At 37.4% G+C, this 20981-nt stretch overlaps 2 protein-coding genes across 2 annotated transcripts in view; both read left to right on the forward strand.

Annotated features, from left to right (window-relative positions):
* The window catches only part of CENPK (centromere protein K), a 97744-nt gene extending 81829 nt beyond the window's left edge, over nucleotides 1-15915 (forward strand). Inside the window, exon 12 of the transcript XR_007726440.1 lies at nucleotides 15834-15915. The gene's annotated coding sequence lies outside the window, so the exon portion shown is untranslated. The remainder of the gene's footprint in view (nucleotides 1-15833) is intronic.
* A 196-nt stretch (nucleotides 15916-16111) lies between these two features.
* The window catches only part of ADAMTS6 (ADAM metallopeptidase with thrombospondin type 1 motif 6), a 321212-nt gene continuing 316342 nt past the window's right edge, over nucleotides 16112-20981 (forward strand). The window contains exons 1-2 of the mRNA XM_050793724.1: nucleotides 16112-16208; nucleotides 18646-19010. Of these exons, the coding sequence (XP_050649681.1) occupies nucleotides 16112-16208; nucleotides 18646-19010 (462 nt within the window). The remainder of the gene's footprint in view (nucleotides 16209-18645; nucleotides 19011-20981) is intronic.

Genomic DNA, 20981 nt, shown 5'->3' on the forward strand with positions numbered 1-20981 from the left:
AAACAATATTGTAAAAACAAACAAAAACAACAACAAAAACGAGTATCACATCCCTGAAGGGAGTGCAGAGATTAGTGCCACCATCAAGGACTTGAAAGATGCAGGGGTGGTGATTCCCACCACATCTCCATTCAGCTCTCCTATTTGACCTGTACAGAAGAGAGATGAATCTTGGAGAATGACAGTGTATTATCATAAGCTTAACCAAGTCGTGACTACAATTGCAGCTGCTGTGCCAGAGGTGGTTTCATTGCTTCAACAAATTAATACATCTCCTGGTACCTAGTGTGCAGCCATTGATTTGGCAAGTGGCTTTTCCTCCATTCCTGTTTGTAAGACCCATCAGAAGCAATTTGCCTTCAGCTGGCAAGACCAGCAATATACCTTCACTGTCGTACCTCAGGGGTATATCAGCTCTCCGGCTTTGTGTCATAATCTTGTTTGCAGAGATCTTGATCACTTTTCCCTTCCGCAGGACATCACACCGGTTCATTACATTGATGACAGTATGTGACTGGATCTAGTGAGCAAGAAGTAGCCAACACACTGGACTTATTGGAGATACATTTGCATGCCAGGGGATGGGAAATAAATCTAACTAAAATTCAGGGATCTTCTACCTCAGTAAAATTTCTAGTGGTCCAGTGGTGTGGGGCCTCTCGAGATATTCCTTCTAAGGTGAAGGATAAGTTGCTGCATTTCCCCCATCCTACAACCAAGAAAGAGGGACAACACCTAGTGGGTCTATTTGGATTTTGGAGGCAACACATTCCTCATTTTGGTGTATTACTCCAGCCCATTTATCGAGTGACCCAAAAGGCTGCCAGTTTTGAGTAGGGTCCAGAACAGGAGAAGGCTCTGCAACAGGTCTAGGCTGTTGTGAAAGCTGCTCTGCCACTTGGGCCATATGACCTAGCAGATCCAATGGTGCTTGAGATGTCAGTGGCAGATAGGGATGCTATTTGGAGCCTTTACCAGGCCCCCATAGGTGAATCACAGCAGAGGCCTCTAGGATTTTGGAGCAAGGACCTGTCATCCTCTGCAGATAAGTACTCTCCTTTTGAGAGACAGTTCTTGGCTGGTAGAAACTAAATGTTTGACTGTGGGTCATCAAGTCACCACGCAACCTAAACTGTCATAAACTCGTGCTTTCTGATCCATCTAACCATAAAGTGGGGGCATGCACAGCAGCATTCCATCATCAAATGGAAGTGTATATATGTGATCAGGCTTGAGCAGGTCCTGAGGGCACAAGTAAGTTATGTGAGAAAGTGGCTCAAATGCCAATGGTCCCTGCTCTTGCCACCTAGCTCTCTTTCCCCCAGCCTGCACCAATGGCCTCATGGGGAGCTCTCTTTGAACAGTTGAAAGAGGAAGAGAAGACAACGGTCTGGTTTACAGATGGTTCTGCACGATATGCAAGCACCACCCAAAAGTGGACAGCTGCAGCACTACAGCTGCTTTCTAGAACATCACTGACAGTGGTGAAGGGAAATTTTCCCAGTGGGCAGAACTTTGAGCAGTGCACCTGCTTGTGCAGTTTGCATGGAATGAGAAATGGCCAGATGTGTGATTATATACTGATTCATGGGCTGTAGCAAATGGTTTGGCTGGATGGTCAGGGACTTGGAAGAAGCATGATTGGAAAATTAGTGATGAAGAAATTTGGGGAAGACGTATGTGGATGGACCTCTCTGAGTGGTCAAAAACTATATTTGTATCTCTTGTGAGTGCTCATCAAAGGTGACCTCAGCAAAGGAGGATTTTAATAAGTGGATAGGATGACTTATTCTCTGGGCATCACTCAGCCCCTTTCCCCAGCCACCCCTGTCATCACCCAATGGGCCCATGAACAAAGTGCCCATGGTGGCAGGGATGGAGGTTACGCATGGGCTTGGGAACATGGACTTCCACTCACCAAGGCTGACCTGGCTATGACCACTGCTGAGTGCCTGATTTGCCAGCAGCAGAGACCAACACTGAGCCCTTGATATGGCACCATTCCTTGGGGTGATCAGCCAGCTACTTGGTGGCAGGTTGATTATATTAGACCTCTTCCATCATGGAAAGGGCAGCAGTTTGTCCTTAGCAGAATAGACACTTACTCCAAATATGGGTTTGCCTATCCTGCATGGAATGCCTTGTCCACCATCATGGTATTCTGTATAGCATTGCCTCTGACCAAGGCACATACTTTACGGCTAAAGTGCGGCAGTATGTTCATGCTCTTGGAATTCACTGGTCTTCTCCTTATCATTTTGAAGCAGCTGAATTGATAGAACAGTGGAATGGCCTTTTGAAGTCACAATTACACCACCAACTAGGTGACAGTACTTCGCAGGGCTGGTGCAGAGTTCTCCAGAAGGCTGTGTATGCTCTGAATCAGTGTCCAATATAAGGTACAGTTTCTCCCATAGCCAGGATTCACGGGTGCAGGAATCAAGGAAGTGGGAGCGGCACCACTCACCATCACCCCTAGGGGCCCATTAGAAAAATTTTTGCTTCCTATTCCCGCGACATTACATTTTGCTGGCCTAAAGGTCTTAGGTCCAGAGTGGAGGGTGCTGCCACCAGGAGACACAACAATGATTCCATTAAACTGGAAGTTAATATTACCAACCAGACACTTTGGGCTCCTCCTACCTTTAAGTCAACAGGCTAAGAAGGGAGTTACAGTGTTGCCTGGGGTGATTGACCCAGACTATCAAGATGAAATCAGTCTACTACTCATCTTGAAATCAGTCTACTCTTCCTTACCTAATGGAGGTAAGGAAGAGTATGTGTGGAATACAGGAGATCCCTTAGGACCTCTCTTAGTATTACCATGCCCTGTGATTAAGGTCAATGGGAAACTACAACAACCCAATCTAAGCAGGACTAAAAATGACCCAGACCCTTCCAGAATGAAGGTGTGGGTTACTCTACCAGGAAGAAAACCACAACCTACTGAGGTGCTTGCTGAAGGCACACGGAATACAGAATGAGTAGTAGAAGAAGGTTGTCATCAGTACCAGCTATGACCACCGTTACCAGTTGCAGAAACAAGGACTATAGTTCTCATGAGTATTTCCTCCTTATTTTATTAAGAACATGTTTATACATGTATACAGTTGTACTAAGAAAATATCTTCATTTTCCTTTTTCCTTTATCGTGTGGCATAAAATTTATTGACTTCATATCAGCATTTAAGTGGCAACTTTATGTAATAGCAGTTAAAGGATTAGTGTGCTTCCGGTTTTACAAAGGATAGAGATAGCTGTATTATGTTAGGCATAATTATGACCTTATTATTATTGTCTTTATTTGAAGATTATGTATGATTTCAGGAGATGTGTATGAGTTCAAGTTGGCAAAAGGTAGACTTCTGATGGTTAATGTTGAGTGTCAACTTGATTGGATTGAAGGATGCAAAGTATTGTTCCTGGATGTGTCTGTGAGGGTGTTGCCAAAGGAGATTAACATTTGAGTCAGCGGACTGGGAGAGGAGGACCCACCCTCAAGCTGGGTGGGCACAATCTAATCAGCTGCCAGCATGGCTAGAATAAAAGCAGGCAAAAGAACGTGGAAGTACTAGACTGACTGAGTCTTCCAGCCTCATCTTTCTCCCGTGCTGGATGCTTCCTGCCCTCAAACATCGGACTCCAAGTTCTTCAGCTTTTGGACTCTTGGACCTATACCAGTAGTTTGCCAGGGGCCCTTGGGCCTTTGGTCATAGACTGAAGACTACACTGTCAGCTTCTCTATTTTTGAGGTTTTGGGACTTGGACTGGTGTCCTTGCTTCTCAGCTCGCAGATGGCCTATTGTGGAACTTCACCTTATGATCGTGTGAGTCAATACTCCTTAATAAACTCCCCTTCATATATACATCTATCCTATTAGTTCTGTCCCTCTAGAGAAACCTGACTAATACAGCTTCTGTTTTTTGGTTTTTGAAATATATACATATAAACAAATTTCTTCCCTCCCCAGTTTCCATTTATTTCATCTCTGGTTTCCTGAATGGGGTTCACTTAAGTATATTAGTTTTCTAAAGACTGCTAGCTTTTTTTTTTTTTTAAGATGTGACTAAGGAGTTTCCTGTCAACTCTATTCTGCCCATAATCTTCATTTCTTTCTTCTTCTTTTTTTTTTTTTGAGAGGGAGTCTCGCTGTGTCACCCAGACTGGAGTGCAGTGGCGCAATCTTGGCTCACTGCAAGCTCCACCTCCCAGGTTCACGCCATTCTCCTGCCTCAGCCTCCCGAGTAGCTGGGACTTCAGGCGCCTGCCACCACGCCCGGCTAAGTTTTTGTATTTTTAGTAGAGATGGGGTTTCACCGTGGTCTCGATCTCCTGACCTCATGATCCGCCCGCCTCGGCCTCCCAAAGTGCTGGGATTACAGGCGTGAGCCACCGCACCCGGCCCAATCTTCATTTCTTAATTAAACGAAGAAGGAAAAGAAAAGCTGGAGGGAAAAGTTTTGAAAGAGAAAAAAATTGGTCTCTATAATAATTTTCAAGAATTTTTATTGCAACTAAAATTCTTTCAGTGTTTAGTTTATGAAGAAAAAAATGGATGGGTATAGTACATACATTTCCATGGTAACAGAAGTGTTAAATACAAGACATTTGTATTTAAATATCTTGTATTTAAATATCTTATTAATTTAAATATCTTGTATTAAAATGGTAAGATATACCTGTAATCCCAGCACTTTGGGAGGCCCAGACAGGCGGATCACGAGGTCAGGAGATTGAGACCATCCCGGCTAACACAGTGAAACCCTGTCTCTACTAAAAATACAAAAAATTAGCCGGGCGTGGTGGCAGGCGCCTGTAGTCCCAGCTACTCTGGAGGCTGAGGCGGGAGAACGGGGTCAACCCGGGAGGCAGAGCTTGTAGTGAGCCGAGATCATGCCACTGCACTCCAGCCTGGGCGACAGAGCGAGACTCCGTCTCAAAACAACAACAACAACAAAAAAAACTTAGCTGGGGATGGTGGTTCATGCCTGTAGTCTCAGCTAATATATATATATATTTATTAGTCAATTTAAGTAAGTAAATAGATAATAAAAATTTAAAAGAGACTTAAGAGAATGGCGGTTACACGGGACAGTTCACTTGTGAAAATTCATTAGACTGAACACTTGTCATCAAACTATATAATTATTTATGCATTTTTCTGCATGAATATTTTACTTCAATTAAAAGTTTATTTAAAAAGAGATCAAGCCATTGCAATGTATGGATCTTGATTTTAATAAAAGAGGCATTTTTTAAAGCCCTTTTTGCAATTGGGACAGCTGAGTACAATATTTGATGACATGAAAGAGTAACTGATGTTTTAAGAAAAGAGTTACTGATGTTTTAAGAATAATAGTGGTGTGTATTTATTTTTTAGTCCTTTTATTTTAGAAATACAGGGAAATACTTAATGGATGCAATGAAATGATATCCGAGGTTGACTTCATACAGTAGGGTTGATGGAACAACTAATGGGAATACATAATAGATGAAACAAAGTTGGTCACACTTGAACACTTGAAACTGGATGATGGCTGCATGAGTGTTCATTATACTGTTGTTGTTTTTTTTTGGTATATGTTTGAAATTTTCTGCAATGCAGTTAAAATATTTACACAAACACATATATATATATACACATATATAAAGTTAAACTGACAATTCGCCATTTCCCACCCTAATCGATTTTCACCAGTTTTTCACAGTATTCTTGACCCAATCACTTGGAGACAGAATCTGCTGGAAAAGTTTCATTACTCTGTTTAGACACAGGATGGCACTCTTTGAATAAGTAATTAGCCAAAGTCCACTCCCACTAAGTAAGCTCCTCTACAAGCTGCTACTTTGTAGGGCAGTTTATCTTAGTTGAGGGTAAAATCTTTTCAGAGAGCATATATAGATGTTTACTGCTCATACCTTTATTTTTTGTGTGTGTACTGGCTGTCCCTATTTACTGCCAGTACTGGAAAAATTAAGGAAGGTTAAGGTTCAAAACTATTTAAATAGTCATTTGATGCCTACTTTTCTTATTTTTGGTGTTTACAATTCTTGCTATATTTTGCTACCTCATGTATTTCACATATATGTACACACATATGTACACATACAAATACACACACATACATACATACATATGAATCATCTTTATTTAAAACTCAAGGCCAACTATTGAACAGATTTCTGCATTTTAAATGGCATTTAGCCAAATACTACTGATTAACGTCAGGATGAGGACTATTGACTGTGGACAGATGCTTTCCGGACACTTTCAACCCTTGAAGAAGAATTGAAATAACTGTATTCTTGGACGTTCTCGGTCTGATTCATGCCTCCTTTTAGCCAACTATTCATAGATTCACCAGAAGAATTACACCTACTACCTCCGGCGTAGGAAGAAAAAAAAAAAAAATCAAATGGGCAATAATGTTAGCAGAAGCTTGAAATTTAAGAGCCGGTGTTCGGAAAGATCATCCTACTCCCTTCCCCCTGGTCCAATTCTCCTTTCTGGTTCTGGCCATCGGAAATCGACTTGGCATTAACTAAGGACTGGAATTTCAAGGCGTCAATTTTCCCCTGCCCCCAACCTCGGAAACTCTTAAACAGCTCCCTATTCTACACTCAATGGTAGAGACAGATAAATGATGCAGCAGATTACACCGTTGAAAGGCAACATTTGTCCTGAGCTATTTTCACATTTTTTCCTGTTTCCGATGTATGTGCCAGACTTTGTTTGCTTGCTTAGGACATGGAAAACATTGGGCATTTTCTCCCCAGTGGCAGGTTTCTCTCAGCAAATGAAAGTGAAAGTGCTACATTGTAGCGGTATTTTATCCTTAAAAGTCTGGACTGGCAGCTGGTGTGTAGCGGGGAGGGAGGGTGGGCTTGGGAAGCTTGAAGAACCAGTTTTGAGGTTTTGTTTGTTTATCTTGAGATCGCAGCAGGGTTCCTGTTCCCCCCTCCCTTTTTTTTTTGGTGGGGGGGGTGGTGGGAGGGAGGTCCTATTTCGGATTTATTTTCATTTGGGCATCATTGAAGTTTCATTCAATGGACTGACTTTAAAAAAATACACTCCACTTGTGGTTTTTCCCGGTTGCACTTTAAAACACCATCCAGTCTCACCCTCATCTGGAAATAATGCAAGCTTCTCTCTTCCCCCGCTCCCTCCTCCCCTACTTTTTTTTTTTTTTTTTTTTTAAAGCTCCACATAACCTGAAGTCGATAATCAGATGGAAAATGTGCTGGTATTAGTTTACTTTAGTTTACTTTTCCTTTTGGTGCTAACCTTACTTGCTGAAGTATGTATAAAACACAGGCATTTTGTACACTTGTAGCTACTGAGGCTTGATGCCTGCCTGCTCCACGAATCTAAGCTTTAAGTTTCCTCACAGGCACTGTTTACGTGCAAGTTTTAACATTTTGATTGTGTGGAGTTCAAAAATAAAATTACACAGAGAATGACACCAGAGATCTTAACAGTGACATTAGTCCATCTAAAGTCATTCATCCTTCTCCCTCCCCCTTCCTTTTTCCAAGAAACAACTAATAGCAAACCAGGCTAGAATTTCTAAGAGTTTAGAGGAGGAGGAGGAAAAGAGGCGGAGTGAGATAGGAGAGAGGTTAGAGAGGCCAGAATTTCTCTCATTCACAGTGTGGAAAAGTTGACATTGTCTAAGCCCTTCTGAATGGCTGGTAGTTGGTTACCCCGATTGTACCTCTACCTCCCCTCCCCCTCCACGTGACGACCCAGGACACATGCGCACCCGACGCAGCCCAGGCACATCTGCAGACTGACGTCAGTGTGCTCTGCCTCCGAGGAAAAGCTGCCAAAATTTTCTCCTGCTGCAATTCAAGTTGGCTGGGGGCCGGTAGTGAGATCTAGGGCTACTTCAACAAAACTTTGCTGCCCTTCCTGCTCCTCTTGTCTTCTTTTCTCCTGATACCTTTTGATGCTCTGCACATGTTATTTGCATAGCAAAGGCACTAAGCTTTCCAGGAAGAGAGGGCACCACTTCCACCCCCAATAAGTCTTTTTTCCCGTCTTTTCTTTCTTTTCCTTTCCTTTTTTGGGGGGTGGGGAGGGAGAGAAAGGGGGTTTGCAAAGGCAGCATCTCAGAGTGATAGCCTAGATGTATTGAAGGCATCTCTTATTCTGCCAAATCGGAAAGTCAGTTCTCTAAAGCCCGGGTTAGCCAGACCATAGGGTTTTATTCTGGCTGCAGAATAACTGGCTGGTGTGGCTTTGCAAAGGGGGGCAAAAAATTAAAAAAAAAAAAAATTAAAAAAAGTTAGAGAAGAGAGGGAGTACGTGAGTCGTCCAGTGCAATCTCTATTGTCTGAAACTTACTTTTTATCAGAATTTGAAGATGAAAACGGTAAGGAAGACTTAACAATATTCAATGAAGCTTTTTTTTTTTTTTTTTTTTTTTTTTTTTCCTTTTTAAACCAACAACTTGTGCTTTGCTTGTCTTCCGAATAACGCTTAGAAAACTTTTTTTCTGTGTGTGTGTTTTGGGTTTTTTTTTTTTTCTTTTTCTTTTTTTTTTTAAATGGCAATGAGTGAGCTTGACTGAACTCATTTTACAAATAGATATCTTTTTAACTCCAGACTTGTCGGGGGTTGTAGAATTCTGGGACTTGCAATTATTTTATGATGCAAAAAATACGTTTATTTTATGAATATACAATACATGTTTTGTGAAGTGGACTTGATTATGATTATTGTAATCTTTTAACTGATCACCAAATAGTAATCCGGAAGGTAATAATGATGTGTGTGTTTTAAATTGATTTCCAGTTTTCTTAAAGAAAAGTCTTCTGCATTTTGTAGTTTCATGTCAGTGTCGTAAGTCTTCAGACAAGTGCATATTTTATGCTTGGACTCAGAGGGTAGCATTAATGTGCTAGCTGTATCCCCGATGCTCTAGGACATGTTAAGCTCTTAATAGGCTAATCAAAGAGATGGAAGCGTGTGTTTTTGATTTACTTTTGGCCACTTGGGACGTGCTAGACTCATAACCCTCCGGAGCCTTGTTTATCGGGGTATGTCTGTATATATGGTGTATGGGACCAAAGTTCAGGGATTGAGGAGGGAGAGCGAGAGTGCGAGAATGGGGTATTGGAAAGCCTCTTTCTGATAATATGTGCTGCAATTCCTGTCTTTGATGCTTTCTTTCCTTGTACTAGAGGAAAAGTGAGCGAGAGATTGAGAAAGCGCACTGAGAGGGAACAAGAGAGTGAGTTTCTTACTCTTGTTTTTATTTGAGCTGCCGGTGCAACGCGTTTGGGCCAGATGCCAACTGTCTGGGTCACACGCGTTTTATCCAAATAGATTTAGCGCTGCTGTCTGGAAATGGGCTGCTGAATGTTAACTTTAGGATCAACTCAACCAGGGCAGCTCAGACTGTTACCCTCTGTCTGGGCGAAGTGGAATGGTGGAGACGGGGGGAGGTGAGGGTGTGCAGAGCAGAGAGAAAAAGGGAAACTGAACCATTGCTTGCAACTTTAAAAAAGACACTTGAGTGTGATTTTCAACATATTCTTTTTATGTTCAGATGTCGTGGACTAATTTTCTGTTCTTTTTTCTTTCTTTTTTAGTTTTTGTTAATTAGACTGTTTAGATGTGGGAATGACAGTTTTCAGAATTCATGACAGGAAAAGAAATGTAACACAAACTTGGTGTAGTTGAAAGAAATTAAGAAAATTAATTTTGGAGATAATTGTTTTCCTGTGTTGCAGCAAAGTGGTAGCTGCAGTCTAGTTTATGTTAATTTTGTGCTTAAATGTGATCATTAGTGTTTTGAATTTTTGAAGAATAGCATTTAGAGGCAAATACGTTGATTTCAAACAAGTCAAATTCATTCATTTGCCACAACATTTGCCACAAATGGCTGCAAATGAAATCTGTGTAGTGGTCTTAATATTTTTGTGATTCCCAAGAAGAAAATCTTCTAGCCTCAAGACTTAAAATACTGTAATATTCCTCATGTCTGATTCCAATACCTGTAAGATTAATTCCTACTCTGGTCTACTCTTAGCACTTCCTTTTTCTTTCCTTAGTAACCACTAGTAGTTACTAGGATGGGTCTTTATGCCAAATCTTATCAAGTTTGTGACTTTAGTGATTGAATGAAGGGAGTTACCATATTGAGAGTTAGTTAACAACATATTTGGAATATGTGTTGGGGGTAGTGGGGAGAAAAAGAGGACAAGAGGTGGATAGCTCTCTTGCTTCTGCCAAAAAACATGGTTGATTATCAAGCTAACCTCAAGAGAAAAAACTTCTAATACAGATAATGTGTATTTACTTGCTATCTGGAAAAAAGTGTGAGACTACATGTAATTTAGGGCTTGAGTTTTATAAATCATGGATTGTGTTTTTGCTTTTAGCTCGTTTGCTTTTCTTGATAGATATGTTTTGGGTAATTTATGTGTTTAGTTTCATCTTTCCTTGGAAACCAATCTCACAAATTTTATAAATGACCTAGAAACCTTTATACTTAGAGCCTAATTGTGTCCTTAGCATACAGTAGGTGATAATAAATATTTGTTGAGAGAATAAATGGAAAATGAAAGAAGTTAATTTTCATATATAAAAATTAAATACCTGAAATGAGCATGGTATTGTTGTTTCTTCCATGGAGATCAAATCAGCCTTAAATAAATAACCAGAGTTAAGATGGATGAAAGAAGTTGAGAAGAACGTTATACATGTTCTTTAGCTTCATAATAATAGTTCACAAGAGGAAATTATTACCTTGGCTACTCCCAGATCACTTGAGTGGGAAGTAAAGATGATAGAGGAAAAAAGACAAGTAATACCCTCCAACCAGGGCAGACTACTGAGGAAATCACTATAGTGCAAGTTGTGTGATCTTTTTTCTTCTTAGGTAGTGTAGCTTTGATCCATGGAAGCAGGTAAATGATCACTTTACTGCCTGGTGCATTTGTGTTAGGGAAAAAAGCATACGTGAAATCAAAGTGAAATGGATGTTTTGGTTCTGTTTTCAAATTTAAAGTAGTTATAAGTATCATTATCAAGACCGAAGTTCTTTATTCCTTGCTGTAAAAGACGATGTAACTAGTTGATTGACTCCATCATCATATCTAACTTATTTCACATTTATGAGGGAAAGAGGAACATGAAACTGTTTTTGAAGGAAGGCCTTTGAAAAGTGATGTTAGATAATGAAGGAGGGCTAATATTATTTAGCTTAAAGTGAAGTACAGAGACACTTTATATCATATGTAATCTAATCTCTTAACAAGTCTTTGTGAGATAGACATCAGTATCATGGTTTTATAGATGAGAAAGCAGATACAGAGAGGTTAAGTAACTAGGGGTCAGGCCAGGACTCAAAGCCTTTGTGCTTTCCACAACATAATGATGTTTCTGCTATACAATTTAAAAGGTCAATGCATTGTAATTTTTGGACAACTCTTTAGTATTTTAATGTTAGTTTGAACTTTGTAAACTATATCTGGAAAAGTCACAGGCTCTACATATTTATGGTGTCCAGATTAACCTCCCCACCAGGTGTCAGAAAGTGGGTTAACTCATTCACTTTTATTTTGTAGGGGACTAAGAGTCATTAGATTTGTTAGTTGTGTTGATTTTAGTTAAATTCTTTTTTTTTTGTTTTTTGTTTTTGAGACCGAGCCTCACTCTGTCACCCAGGCTGGAGTGCAGTGGTGCAATCTTGGCTCACTGCAGCCTCCACCTCCCATGATCAGGTGATTCTCTTGCCTCAGCCCCCTGAGTAGCTGGGATTACAGGTACGCACCACCACGCCTGGCTAATTTTGTATTTTTAGTATATTCAAGGTTTTGAAATGTGGGCCAGGCTGGTCTCAAACTCCTGACCATGGGTGATCTGCCTGTCTCAGCCTCCCAAAGTGCTGGGATTATAGGTATGAGCCACCATGCCTGGCCAATTCTAGTTGAATTCTATCTAGACTAATTTACTTAATGTTAAGTTTCTTCACTGAGCACTGGAGGCCAAAAAAAAAAAAAAAAAAAAAAAAAAAGAGGGAGCAAGGGAGCGATAAAGGAAAAAGAAACTCACATGCCAGCTATTGTAACTAGTGTTGGAACCAAGACTATAACTGGTTTGTTTAACTTCAAAGCTCCTGCTTTTTCAACTATGCACCAATGCCTTTTTTACTGCAAATCTTTAAATCATACAGTAGTCTACTTCTGGCCAAATAGGTATTACTTTTTTTTCTCAATGCTACTGGCTTAGTTAACTTGGGCATTTACAGGAGAATAAGTAAGAGTGAAGGTTATGAAACTGTAACAATTTACAAAAAGAGCAGGACATTTCTCAAGAGGGAAAAATAGTTACTCCCTAAATCCAGTCAACTGTATTGTAAGTTTCTCAGTAGTTTCAAAACCCGGAAAAATAGGGATGAATGATTCAATCAAATCTATCTCCATTGCTAGAAAATTAACTCAAATGTGTTAAGTATATGTTCTTTAAAGGAAGATTATAACCTAAACTATATGAGGGACTCATTTAATGTCAGATTTTATTACTCAGAACACTCCAGTGATTTAAAAAAATTAAAACAATGAGAATGAATGTTGTTCATGAGGCAACAATTATAATTTTAAAATTACATGGGAAGGTTTAGAGTATGGAAACTGTATTTAAGTAGGTTGGAAACCAAGATAATGGAATTCTTTTTATTGCTGTTATTGAATAATGGTGTAACTTAATCTCTCTAAAAATTTTTACCTGAGAAAGGATATATAGTACCTGGTATCTTGCCTAAATTAGTGTAGAAGTGATTTCGAGAAGAAACAATGACTGTATGTGAAGTTGTTAAAAACTATTCACATTAACTAAACAATACCATTTATAAATATCTTGGCCGGGCGCAATGGCTCATGCCTGTAATCCCAGCACTTTGGGAGGCCAAGGCGGGCGGATCAGGAGGTCAGGAGATCAAGACCATCCTGGCTAACACGGTGAATCCCCGCCTCTACTAAAAAAAAAAAATACAAAAAATCAGCTGGGCATGGTGGCACGCACCTATAATCCTAGCTACTCAGGAGGCTGAGGCAGGAGAATCACTTGAACCTGGGAGGCGGAGGTTGCAGTGAGCCAAGATCGTGCCACTACACTCTAGCCTGGGCAACAAGAGTGAGACTCCATCTCGAATAATAAAAAAAAATCTTATTTGACATTGGTTGTTATTAACTGCTATTGACTGTTTAAATTTGAGTGCCTTAAACTGAAAGTGTGATGTAATACAAAGAATTTAGACTTTAGAATCAGACAGCCTTGTGTGAATCTGGGCTCTACTGTTTTATACCTATCTGACCAGTGAGCTTCAGTTTATTTGTGAATTGGTGGCTGTATTAGTAATCAATTGCTGTGTAACAAATTACCACAAACTTAGTGAGTTAAAACAATACACATTTATTATCACACAGTTTCTCTGGGTCAGGAATCTAGGGGTTGTGTCCTCAGCTTTAGTGTATCTCACGAGGCTACAAAGTGTTGCCAAGGACTAGGGTCTTTACAGAAGGCTTGACTGGGGAAGAACCTGTTTCTAAGCTCACTTATTACTGAATAGGATTTAGTTTCTTGCATACTGTTGGACTGAGGGCCTTAGTTCCTTGTTAGTGATATCAGAGGCTGCTCTCAGTTTCTTCAATGTAGGCCTCACCAAATGACAGCTTGCTTCATCTAAACCAATTAGGGAAAGATGTGGCTGGCAGGATGGAAGTCAGAATCTTTTGTATGTAATAATGAAGTGATATCCCCTCAAAGTTGAGATATTCTATTGGTTAGAATCAAATTAAGAGGAGGGGAACAAGGGAATGGATATGAGGAAGCCAGATTATTATTATGGGCTCATCAGAGTCTACTCTACCACAGGGGCAGAGTATATTTACTTCACAAGATTGTTTTGGAGATTAAAAGAAGCAATATATATTTAAAGTTTTTTATTTTTGGTCTGATCTTAAACTACCTTTCTGGTTATTACCTGTTATTTTTTTTTTCCACAGGAACAAAATTTGCTATTGCTATTATTACTAATATTGTTTACTATTTCCCATTTTTTTTTTCTGGTTATCTAGACTTTGTGGAATGCATTTCTTCTATTTGTAATGATTACCTTCAGCAATTTGATTTGTAAAATTATATTCGTCTTCCAGGATCTGTCTGAAATGCTGCTTTTTCCATAAACATTCCTTGATCAATTCTTCTCTGACCCAGAAGTCATCTCCCTCATCTGATCTCCCACAACAACTTTGCACAACCTTGTCATGGCATTTGTCAGTCTGCCTTACACTTTTCCTTGTTGTTTAGATTATGAGCTCCCCAAGGGCAAGGATTGAATCTTAATCTTTTCTGTTTCCCTTAATCCTTTTCTGTATTCTGATGTTGTTATAACATCATCTTTTTAACATAGTAGGACAATATTTATTGATTAATGAATTAGCTTTTCCAAGGCTTAGCAGTTTAATAACTTGTAGAGACAGATGTAAGGAATTTTAAATGGCTGTTGTTGTTTTATATGTTGTATGTACCAATATTTCTAGCACCGCAGGGAATGAAGTGTTTCACATAAGTTAATTTTACAGGTAACTACAAATACTTTTTATATGCCTAAAGTGATTTTATTTTAACCACTATTCATTTATTCATTCTTTTACTCATCCATTTTTTTCAACCAACAAATAATTAAGTATTTAGTATGTGAAAATTTTATATATTAGGGATTTGGAATGAAAATCTTTCTAATATCTTTTGTGTACTTTCCTAACTTATTAACAGTAACGTATCTTATTAAAAGCATTTATCTTCTTATTTTGGACTCAGGCATAGTATTATGAATGTCAGATATTGAACTATATAACACAGTTATACATACAATAGGAACTGTTAAACTATATAAGACCCATTTGCCTCTACCCCAAACTATATTACTTTGGGGTTCTTAAACTACATTTTAGTTTTTTATCCTTTTTTTGGGTCACAGTTTTGCTGTTTATGGCTAGTTTTTAGTCTCTTAGTTATTTTCTTCTTCTGATCTGCTGTATCTTGGGAAATCAGGCAGCCAAATATGCTATTCTGTATCAAGTGTGAATGAAGACTCTGAGTGAGGTTGTTAGTTGAAAGTAAAGTACATGAGATAGGACTTGAAATCTGTTGTAATACTTGAAATGAAGTTTTTAAAATTTCTATTACGTTACATTCCAGAGAGTTGAAATTGACTCATGAGTTGCCTTGTAAGTCACATAAGACTTCCAAGTAAAGTCAAGGGTTATGGTACATATAGTTCAACTTTTTAGAAGTTTAGTTTCTGATACTGTCTTAGTGTTCACAGATGGCTGCTAAATGTCACTGTATTTGTAGATCTACTTTGTCAGAAAAAAAATGATAGGTGCCTTATAAAGCAACACAATATCTGGATATGAGTGTGTTTAAAAGGCATGTTATGGAATGGGATCACATATTGTTTGTCACTTACATATAATGAACTGAGGTAGTGAAGTCAGCTGACTTTATTTTATCAAAAGGAAGTTAACTCACTGCCCATCATTGTTATCTTTAAAGTTTTTAAAAAAGAATTATGATTTCTCTTTAGATTCCTTATTTGATTATTAAGTAGCTCTGGCATTATGCTGATAACCATTGAGGTCTCTAATTCTGTGTCTAATCTTGTGAATGTTTATTTAGACTACAAAGAGTAACAATGGTCTAATTTAACTATATTATTTTGTAGTTACGTCTTTTGGCAAGGATTCAGTACTATATAGGACTTGGATTTTTCCATTCTGGATATTTTTCAGTTAACTTAAATTTTTTTTTTTCTAGGTTAAAAAATGGCCATACTTTAGTAACTAATCAGCCTAATGCTTTGCTTATGAAAACTTTTACCATCATTATTTTTTCATTTTGGATTGAGAAAATGAATCCAGATATAGAAGAAAGTGCAGGATGTTGGATAAAAGTGCCTCTTAAACAGTGGAACATCCAATAACTAATTTACAAGAAGTTTTAAAGAAATAAAATTGTTATGCTTCGATTTTGGTATGGTATTGACTCTTTAGCACATAGGTAGCCCTCAAAAAAATCATCCAGTTTTCTAAATTATGGAAATTTTGTGGAAGACGTTGACCTGGATTTTGAGCCTCATCATGGCTTCATCGGAATTTCATAGTGACCACAGGCTTTCATACAGTTCTCAAGGTAGGATTCTTGCTTTTGAAACTGACACAAAATATTGCTATTAATTGGACAAGAAAAGATTCTGCATATTTAGTTTGGGTGGATAGTTTTTTTTGGGATATGTAGTGATAGGAATAGATTCCCACTGTGTCAATTCGGTGCTCGTTTCATAAATGTTAAGGGCTATGCGTCGTTTAACTTGTCCTACTAGTATTTAACATCCAGTAGATTTTAGAGTTGACTGGTCTTTCTTGGAAAATGATAGACCCCAGGCCTTGTTCTTCTGAGACTTAAACTTTAATAAGCTTGTTCATGACTAGAGTTTTTGGGCAAGGACATGTTCAAAAAAATCCAAACATTTATACTGTGGAAGAAGAAACCAGATAAATTATGATACAGGACCCTTTTAATATGGACCCTTTGTGAAAAAATACTTTTCCAAACCTAAGAATTCTGATCTAAAGACTAGAATCTGAGTATAAGAGTGAGAACTGTAAGAAGTGCAGCTCTTCATGTTCTAATCTTTATAATTTTAATCTATAGAATTGAGCCTTATATCATAGAAATGATCTTAATAAAGCAGGCCCAGGAGTAAATGTCATTTTGCTTTCCATGGACCAGTCCAGTCTGTATAGAATTATTGAAAGGCATACCTTTTGGATTTCCCTCCCATGAATACATAGTAACAGATAATTTTTTGGTGCCGATGAGCCAGATTTTCAAGACTATTACAGATTGATGTATGTGTCTAGAAGTCCGTGTTAAAAAGTGTGGCTTTCAGAGTAAATCAATGAAGCCGTGACATTTAGTATGAACTCTATTTATAAGAAGTGAAATAAACACTGTCTTTTAATTTATTTACCATTTGGTTATGGTTTTATGGGAGTTTATATTAGTGGGTAAACTCCATGTGTAGATACTGAGGCAAATAAGCAGACATTTGGTTTCCCTTAGTGGTAAATCTAGCTGAAAGAAGGTATGGCTAAGAAGGTAGGTGGATAATATTTAGTACATCTAAATGAGGAAAATATGTCTAAAAGTTATCTGAAATTTTAGTCAAGCTGTTTTTAAAATAGCTTTATTGAGATATTACTACACGTACCATGTAATTCACCCATTTAAGGTATATAAATTCAGTGGTTTTTAGTATTTTCAGCATTGTACAGCCATCACAATAACCTATTTTATTTTATTTTATTTTATCTTATTTTATTTTTTGGCACTAGTGTCATCGCCAACATAATCAATTTTAGAACATTTTCATCACTCCAAAAAGAAGCCTATACTTCTTAGTGGTCACTCCCAAATTCTCTCCAAACCAGCTTTCACCCCCAGCTGTAGGCAACCTCTAAGCCTTCTGTCTGTAGAGATTTTCCTATTCTGGATATTTCATATAAATGTAATGATATGTGGCATTTTGTGACTTGCTGTTTTACTTAGCATAATGTTTTAAATGTTAGATAATGAAGACATAAAATGTTTGATTATGAAGACAGTTGTTATGAAGGTTCATTCATGTCATAGCATGTACCAGTACTGCATTCCCTTTTATTGTAAAATAATATTCCATTGTGTGTATATACTACATTTTGTTTATTCATCAGTTGATGGAAATTTGGTTTAATTCCCCTTTTTGAGTATGATGAATAATGCTGGTAAGAGCATTCACATCTAAATTTTTATATGAATATGCATTTTCATTTCTATTGTGTACATACCTGATAGGAGAATTGCTGGATCATATGATTACCTCCATGTTTAAAATTTTGAGGAATTGTCAGGCTGTTTTTCAAAGTGGCTACAGCATTTTACATTCCTATTGACGATTTTTTTTTTTTTTTTTGAGACGGAGTCTCGCTCTGTCGTCCAGGCTGGAGTGCAGTGGCGCAATCTCGGCTCACTGCAACCTCTGCCTCTCAGGTTCAGGCGATTCTCCTGCCTCAGCCTCCAGAGTAGCTGGGACTACAGGCGTGTGCCATAACGCCCAGATAATTTTTTGTATTTTTAGTAGAGACGGGGTTTCACCGTGTGATGATTTCTTAAAAAATAATAATTTCTACAAGGCTATAGAGATTCTTTTTTGGATAACTTTCAAAAACAGATTCTATCTGAGCTAAACTCTTTTCTTTTACATATGTGTGCTTTTCATTATTTTTTATTTCAATGTAAAATTTTCATATTTCTTACAGAATTTAGCTCTTAGGATCCATGTTTTAAAAATTAAAAAAGTAAAATAGTCTTTCACAAGTAATACTAAAATAATTGCAACTTAACCTTCAGATTTTAAATTTTTCTTTCATTTTTGTTTAATATAACTTTTTTTGTACATACCTCACATATAACGATTCATAGTTTTAACTGACATGGTTGTTGTTTGTATTGCTGCTTCTTTGTTCTGTTAAATTTTCTTTTCTTCCATGTGTTTTTTTTCTGGATTCTCTGGCTTGTGATTACAAAGAGGAATTCCTGACTTACCTTGAACACTACCAGCTAACTATTCCAATAAGGGTTGATCAAAATGGAGCATTTCTCAGCTTTACTGTGAAAAATGATAAACACTCAAGGAGAAGACGGAGTATGGACCCTATTGATCCACAGCAGGCAGTATCTAAGTTATTTTTTAAACTTTCAGCCTATGGCAAGCACTTTCATCTAAACTTGACTCTCAATACAGATTTTGTGTCCAAACATTTTACAGTAGAATATTGGGGGAAAGATGGACCCCAGTGGAAACATGATTTTTTAGACAACTGTCATTACACAGGATATTTGCAAGATCAACGTAGTACAACTAAAGTGGCTTTAAGCAACTGTGTTGGGTTGGTAAGTAGATGCTATAATTTTAAACTTCTGATGGGAAAATAAGTTCGCAATATAAATGTCTTTCCTCAGATTAAAAATATATATATTATATATATGTGTAGTTTAAGTAGGAAGGTAATAGTTTACATTTTTTTTGCTATTTCTGCTGCCTTTGATTTTGATTTTCTTTTTAATAATGTATTGACTTTTCAAATGGCAGCTTTTAAAACTCTATTATTAGAAGAGGAATGAACAAAACTTCAAGTTTCCCTTTGACTTAAGTTTTTCTGTTCAGATAAGGTATCTTTTATGCATAAACAAAACTCAATCATTTTTGAAGAATTTTAGGGTATGTTTGTATGTATGTGTGTATTATGGCAGGAAGCCATGACGCTGACATTCTTTTTATAATCTTTTTCTTTGGTAGGTAACATATCTTAAAATTACTTATGACCTACTTATAGTTACGAGTTCTCGAAGTAGAATCTTTTATACCAGTGTCTATGAGATAATTTTTTATGTATTTATATGAAGATTGATGTAAATCTTACTTTACTTAGAAACTGGGTTCTAGGCTGCGTGAGGTGGCTCATGTCTGTAATTCCAGTGTTTTAGGAGGCCGTGATGGGCGGATTACTTGAGGCTGGGAGATCAAGACCAGCCTGGGCAACATGGCGAGACCCCCATTTCTAAAAATATATTTTAAAGAAAGAATAGAAAAAAGAAAAGAAAATGGGTTCAAGACTACAGAGTTTATCCTGGGCATTTGAATCCATTCTAGTCTAATGGTAAATACACAGTTCAAAGTTGCACATAGTAATAATTGCAAAACAAAGCAAATTTCCATACTTTCTCTTCTGTGTTTACCCTGTTCAGGCTAATGTAGATGTTCCATTAAAGCTGTGTCTGTGAAAAGGGTACAAACATTTTGATGCTCAAGGAATATTTTCAGAAACTGTTTTTCTTTTTTATTGTAACATACCCATATTCTTTGTTTCAATATAAAATAACTATAATTCGAGTTGGGTTTAAATAAGTTTTAAATTTGAAAGAACTATCAAGAACTACATAATGGAGAAAACATTTCACTGTAGATGTATATAGGAATGTGCTCCAATTGTCTGCTTTCTGTCACTGTTAAGTAAAAATGAGCCAAAATGTTTACTTAGCTTATAAGATTTAGGTTTAATTTCTATAGACAAATTGAGTACACTCATTACTAGTTTCTGTATAAGCAGTGTTAGGACCTTATCTATAAAACAGACTTATCTTTTTGAATAAGATTATCCAAAATGTATTCTAAAACTTCTCATATGTTAAAATGACACACTATTAATTATCATAGAAAAATGCTATTTCTAGTCATTGACTAAGTTATTTACATTTGGCATTAACATTAATTATGCCATTGCTAGTTTTAACAGGGTGATGAAATGAGCAAATTCAAGATTTAGAAAAAAGCAAAACAAAACTAATTCCATTGTGGGATTTGAGAGAAGAGTGATTGTAGATATGAAGATAATTTAGAACATGTAGGAGACAATAAGGGCCTATTCAAAGACTATGGCATTGAGAATAAAGAAGATAGAATGAATTTGAACCACATTTTAGGACAAAATTTAAAATATTTGCATCCTATTTTTTCTTTCCTGACATATAATAAGACAGAGAATAGTAGGTAGTTAATAATATTTTTAAAATTGAAATAGAATTGAACTTGTTGTGAGAAACAGGAGAGAAAGCAATTGAAGATGGCTGAAATATCTCTTTTGGATGAAAGTATATATGAATGTTATGAGTTGAGAACGAATGTCAGAGGAGAGCTGGATTGGAGAGTAATTTGAAGAGAATGCCTTTGATATAGCAAATATGAGGAATCTGAATAAATAAAGGTTAAAGATGTCTAATGGTATTTGAGAAATATAGCTCTGAAGTTTAGAAAAGAATTCAATTCTGGAAACAAGTAACTTCAGAGCAAGTAACTTCATATAG

The sequence above is a fragment of the Macaca thibetana genome, chromosome 6 (genome assembly GCF_024542745.1).
Source record: "Macaca thibetana thibetana isolate TM-01 chromosome 6, ASM2454274v1, whole genome shotgun sequence".
Taxonomy (NCBI): Eukaryota; Metazoa; Chordata; class Mammalia; order Primates; family Cercopithecidae; genus Macaca; species Macaca thibetana.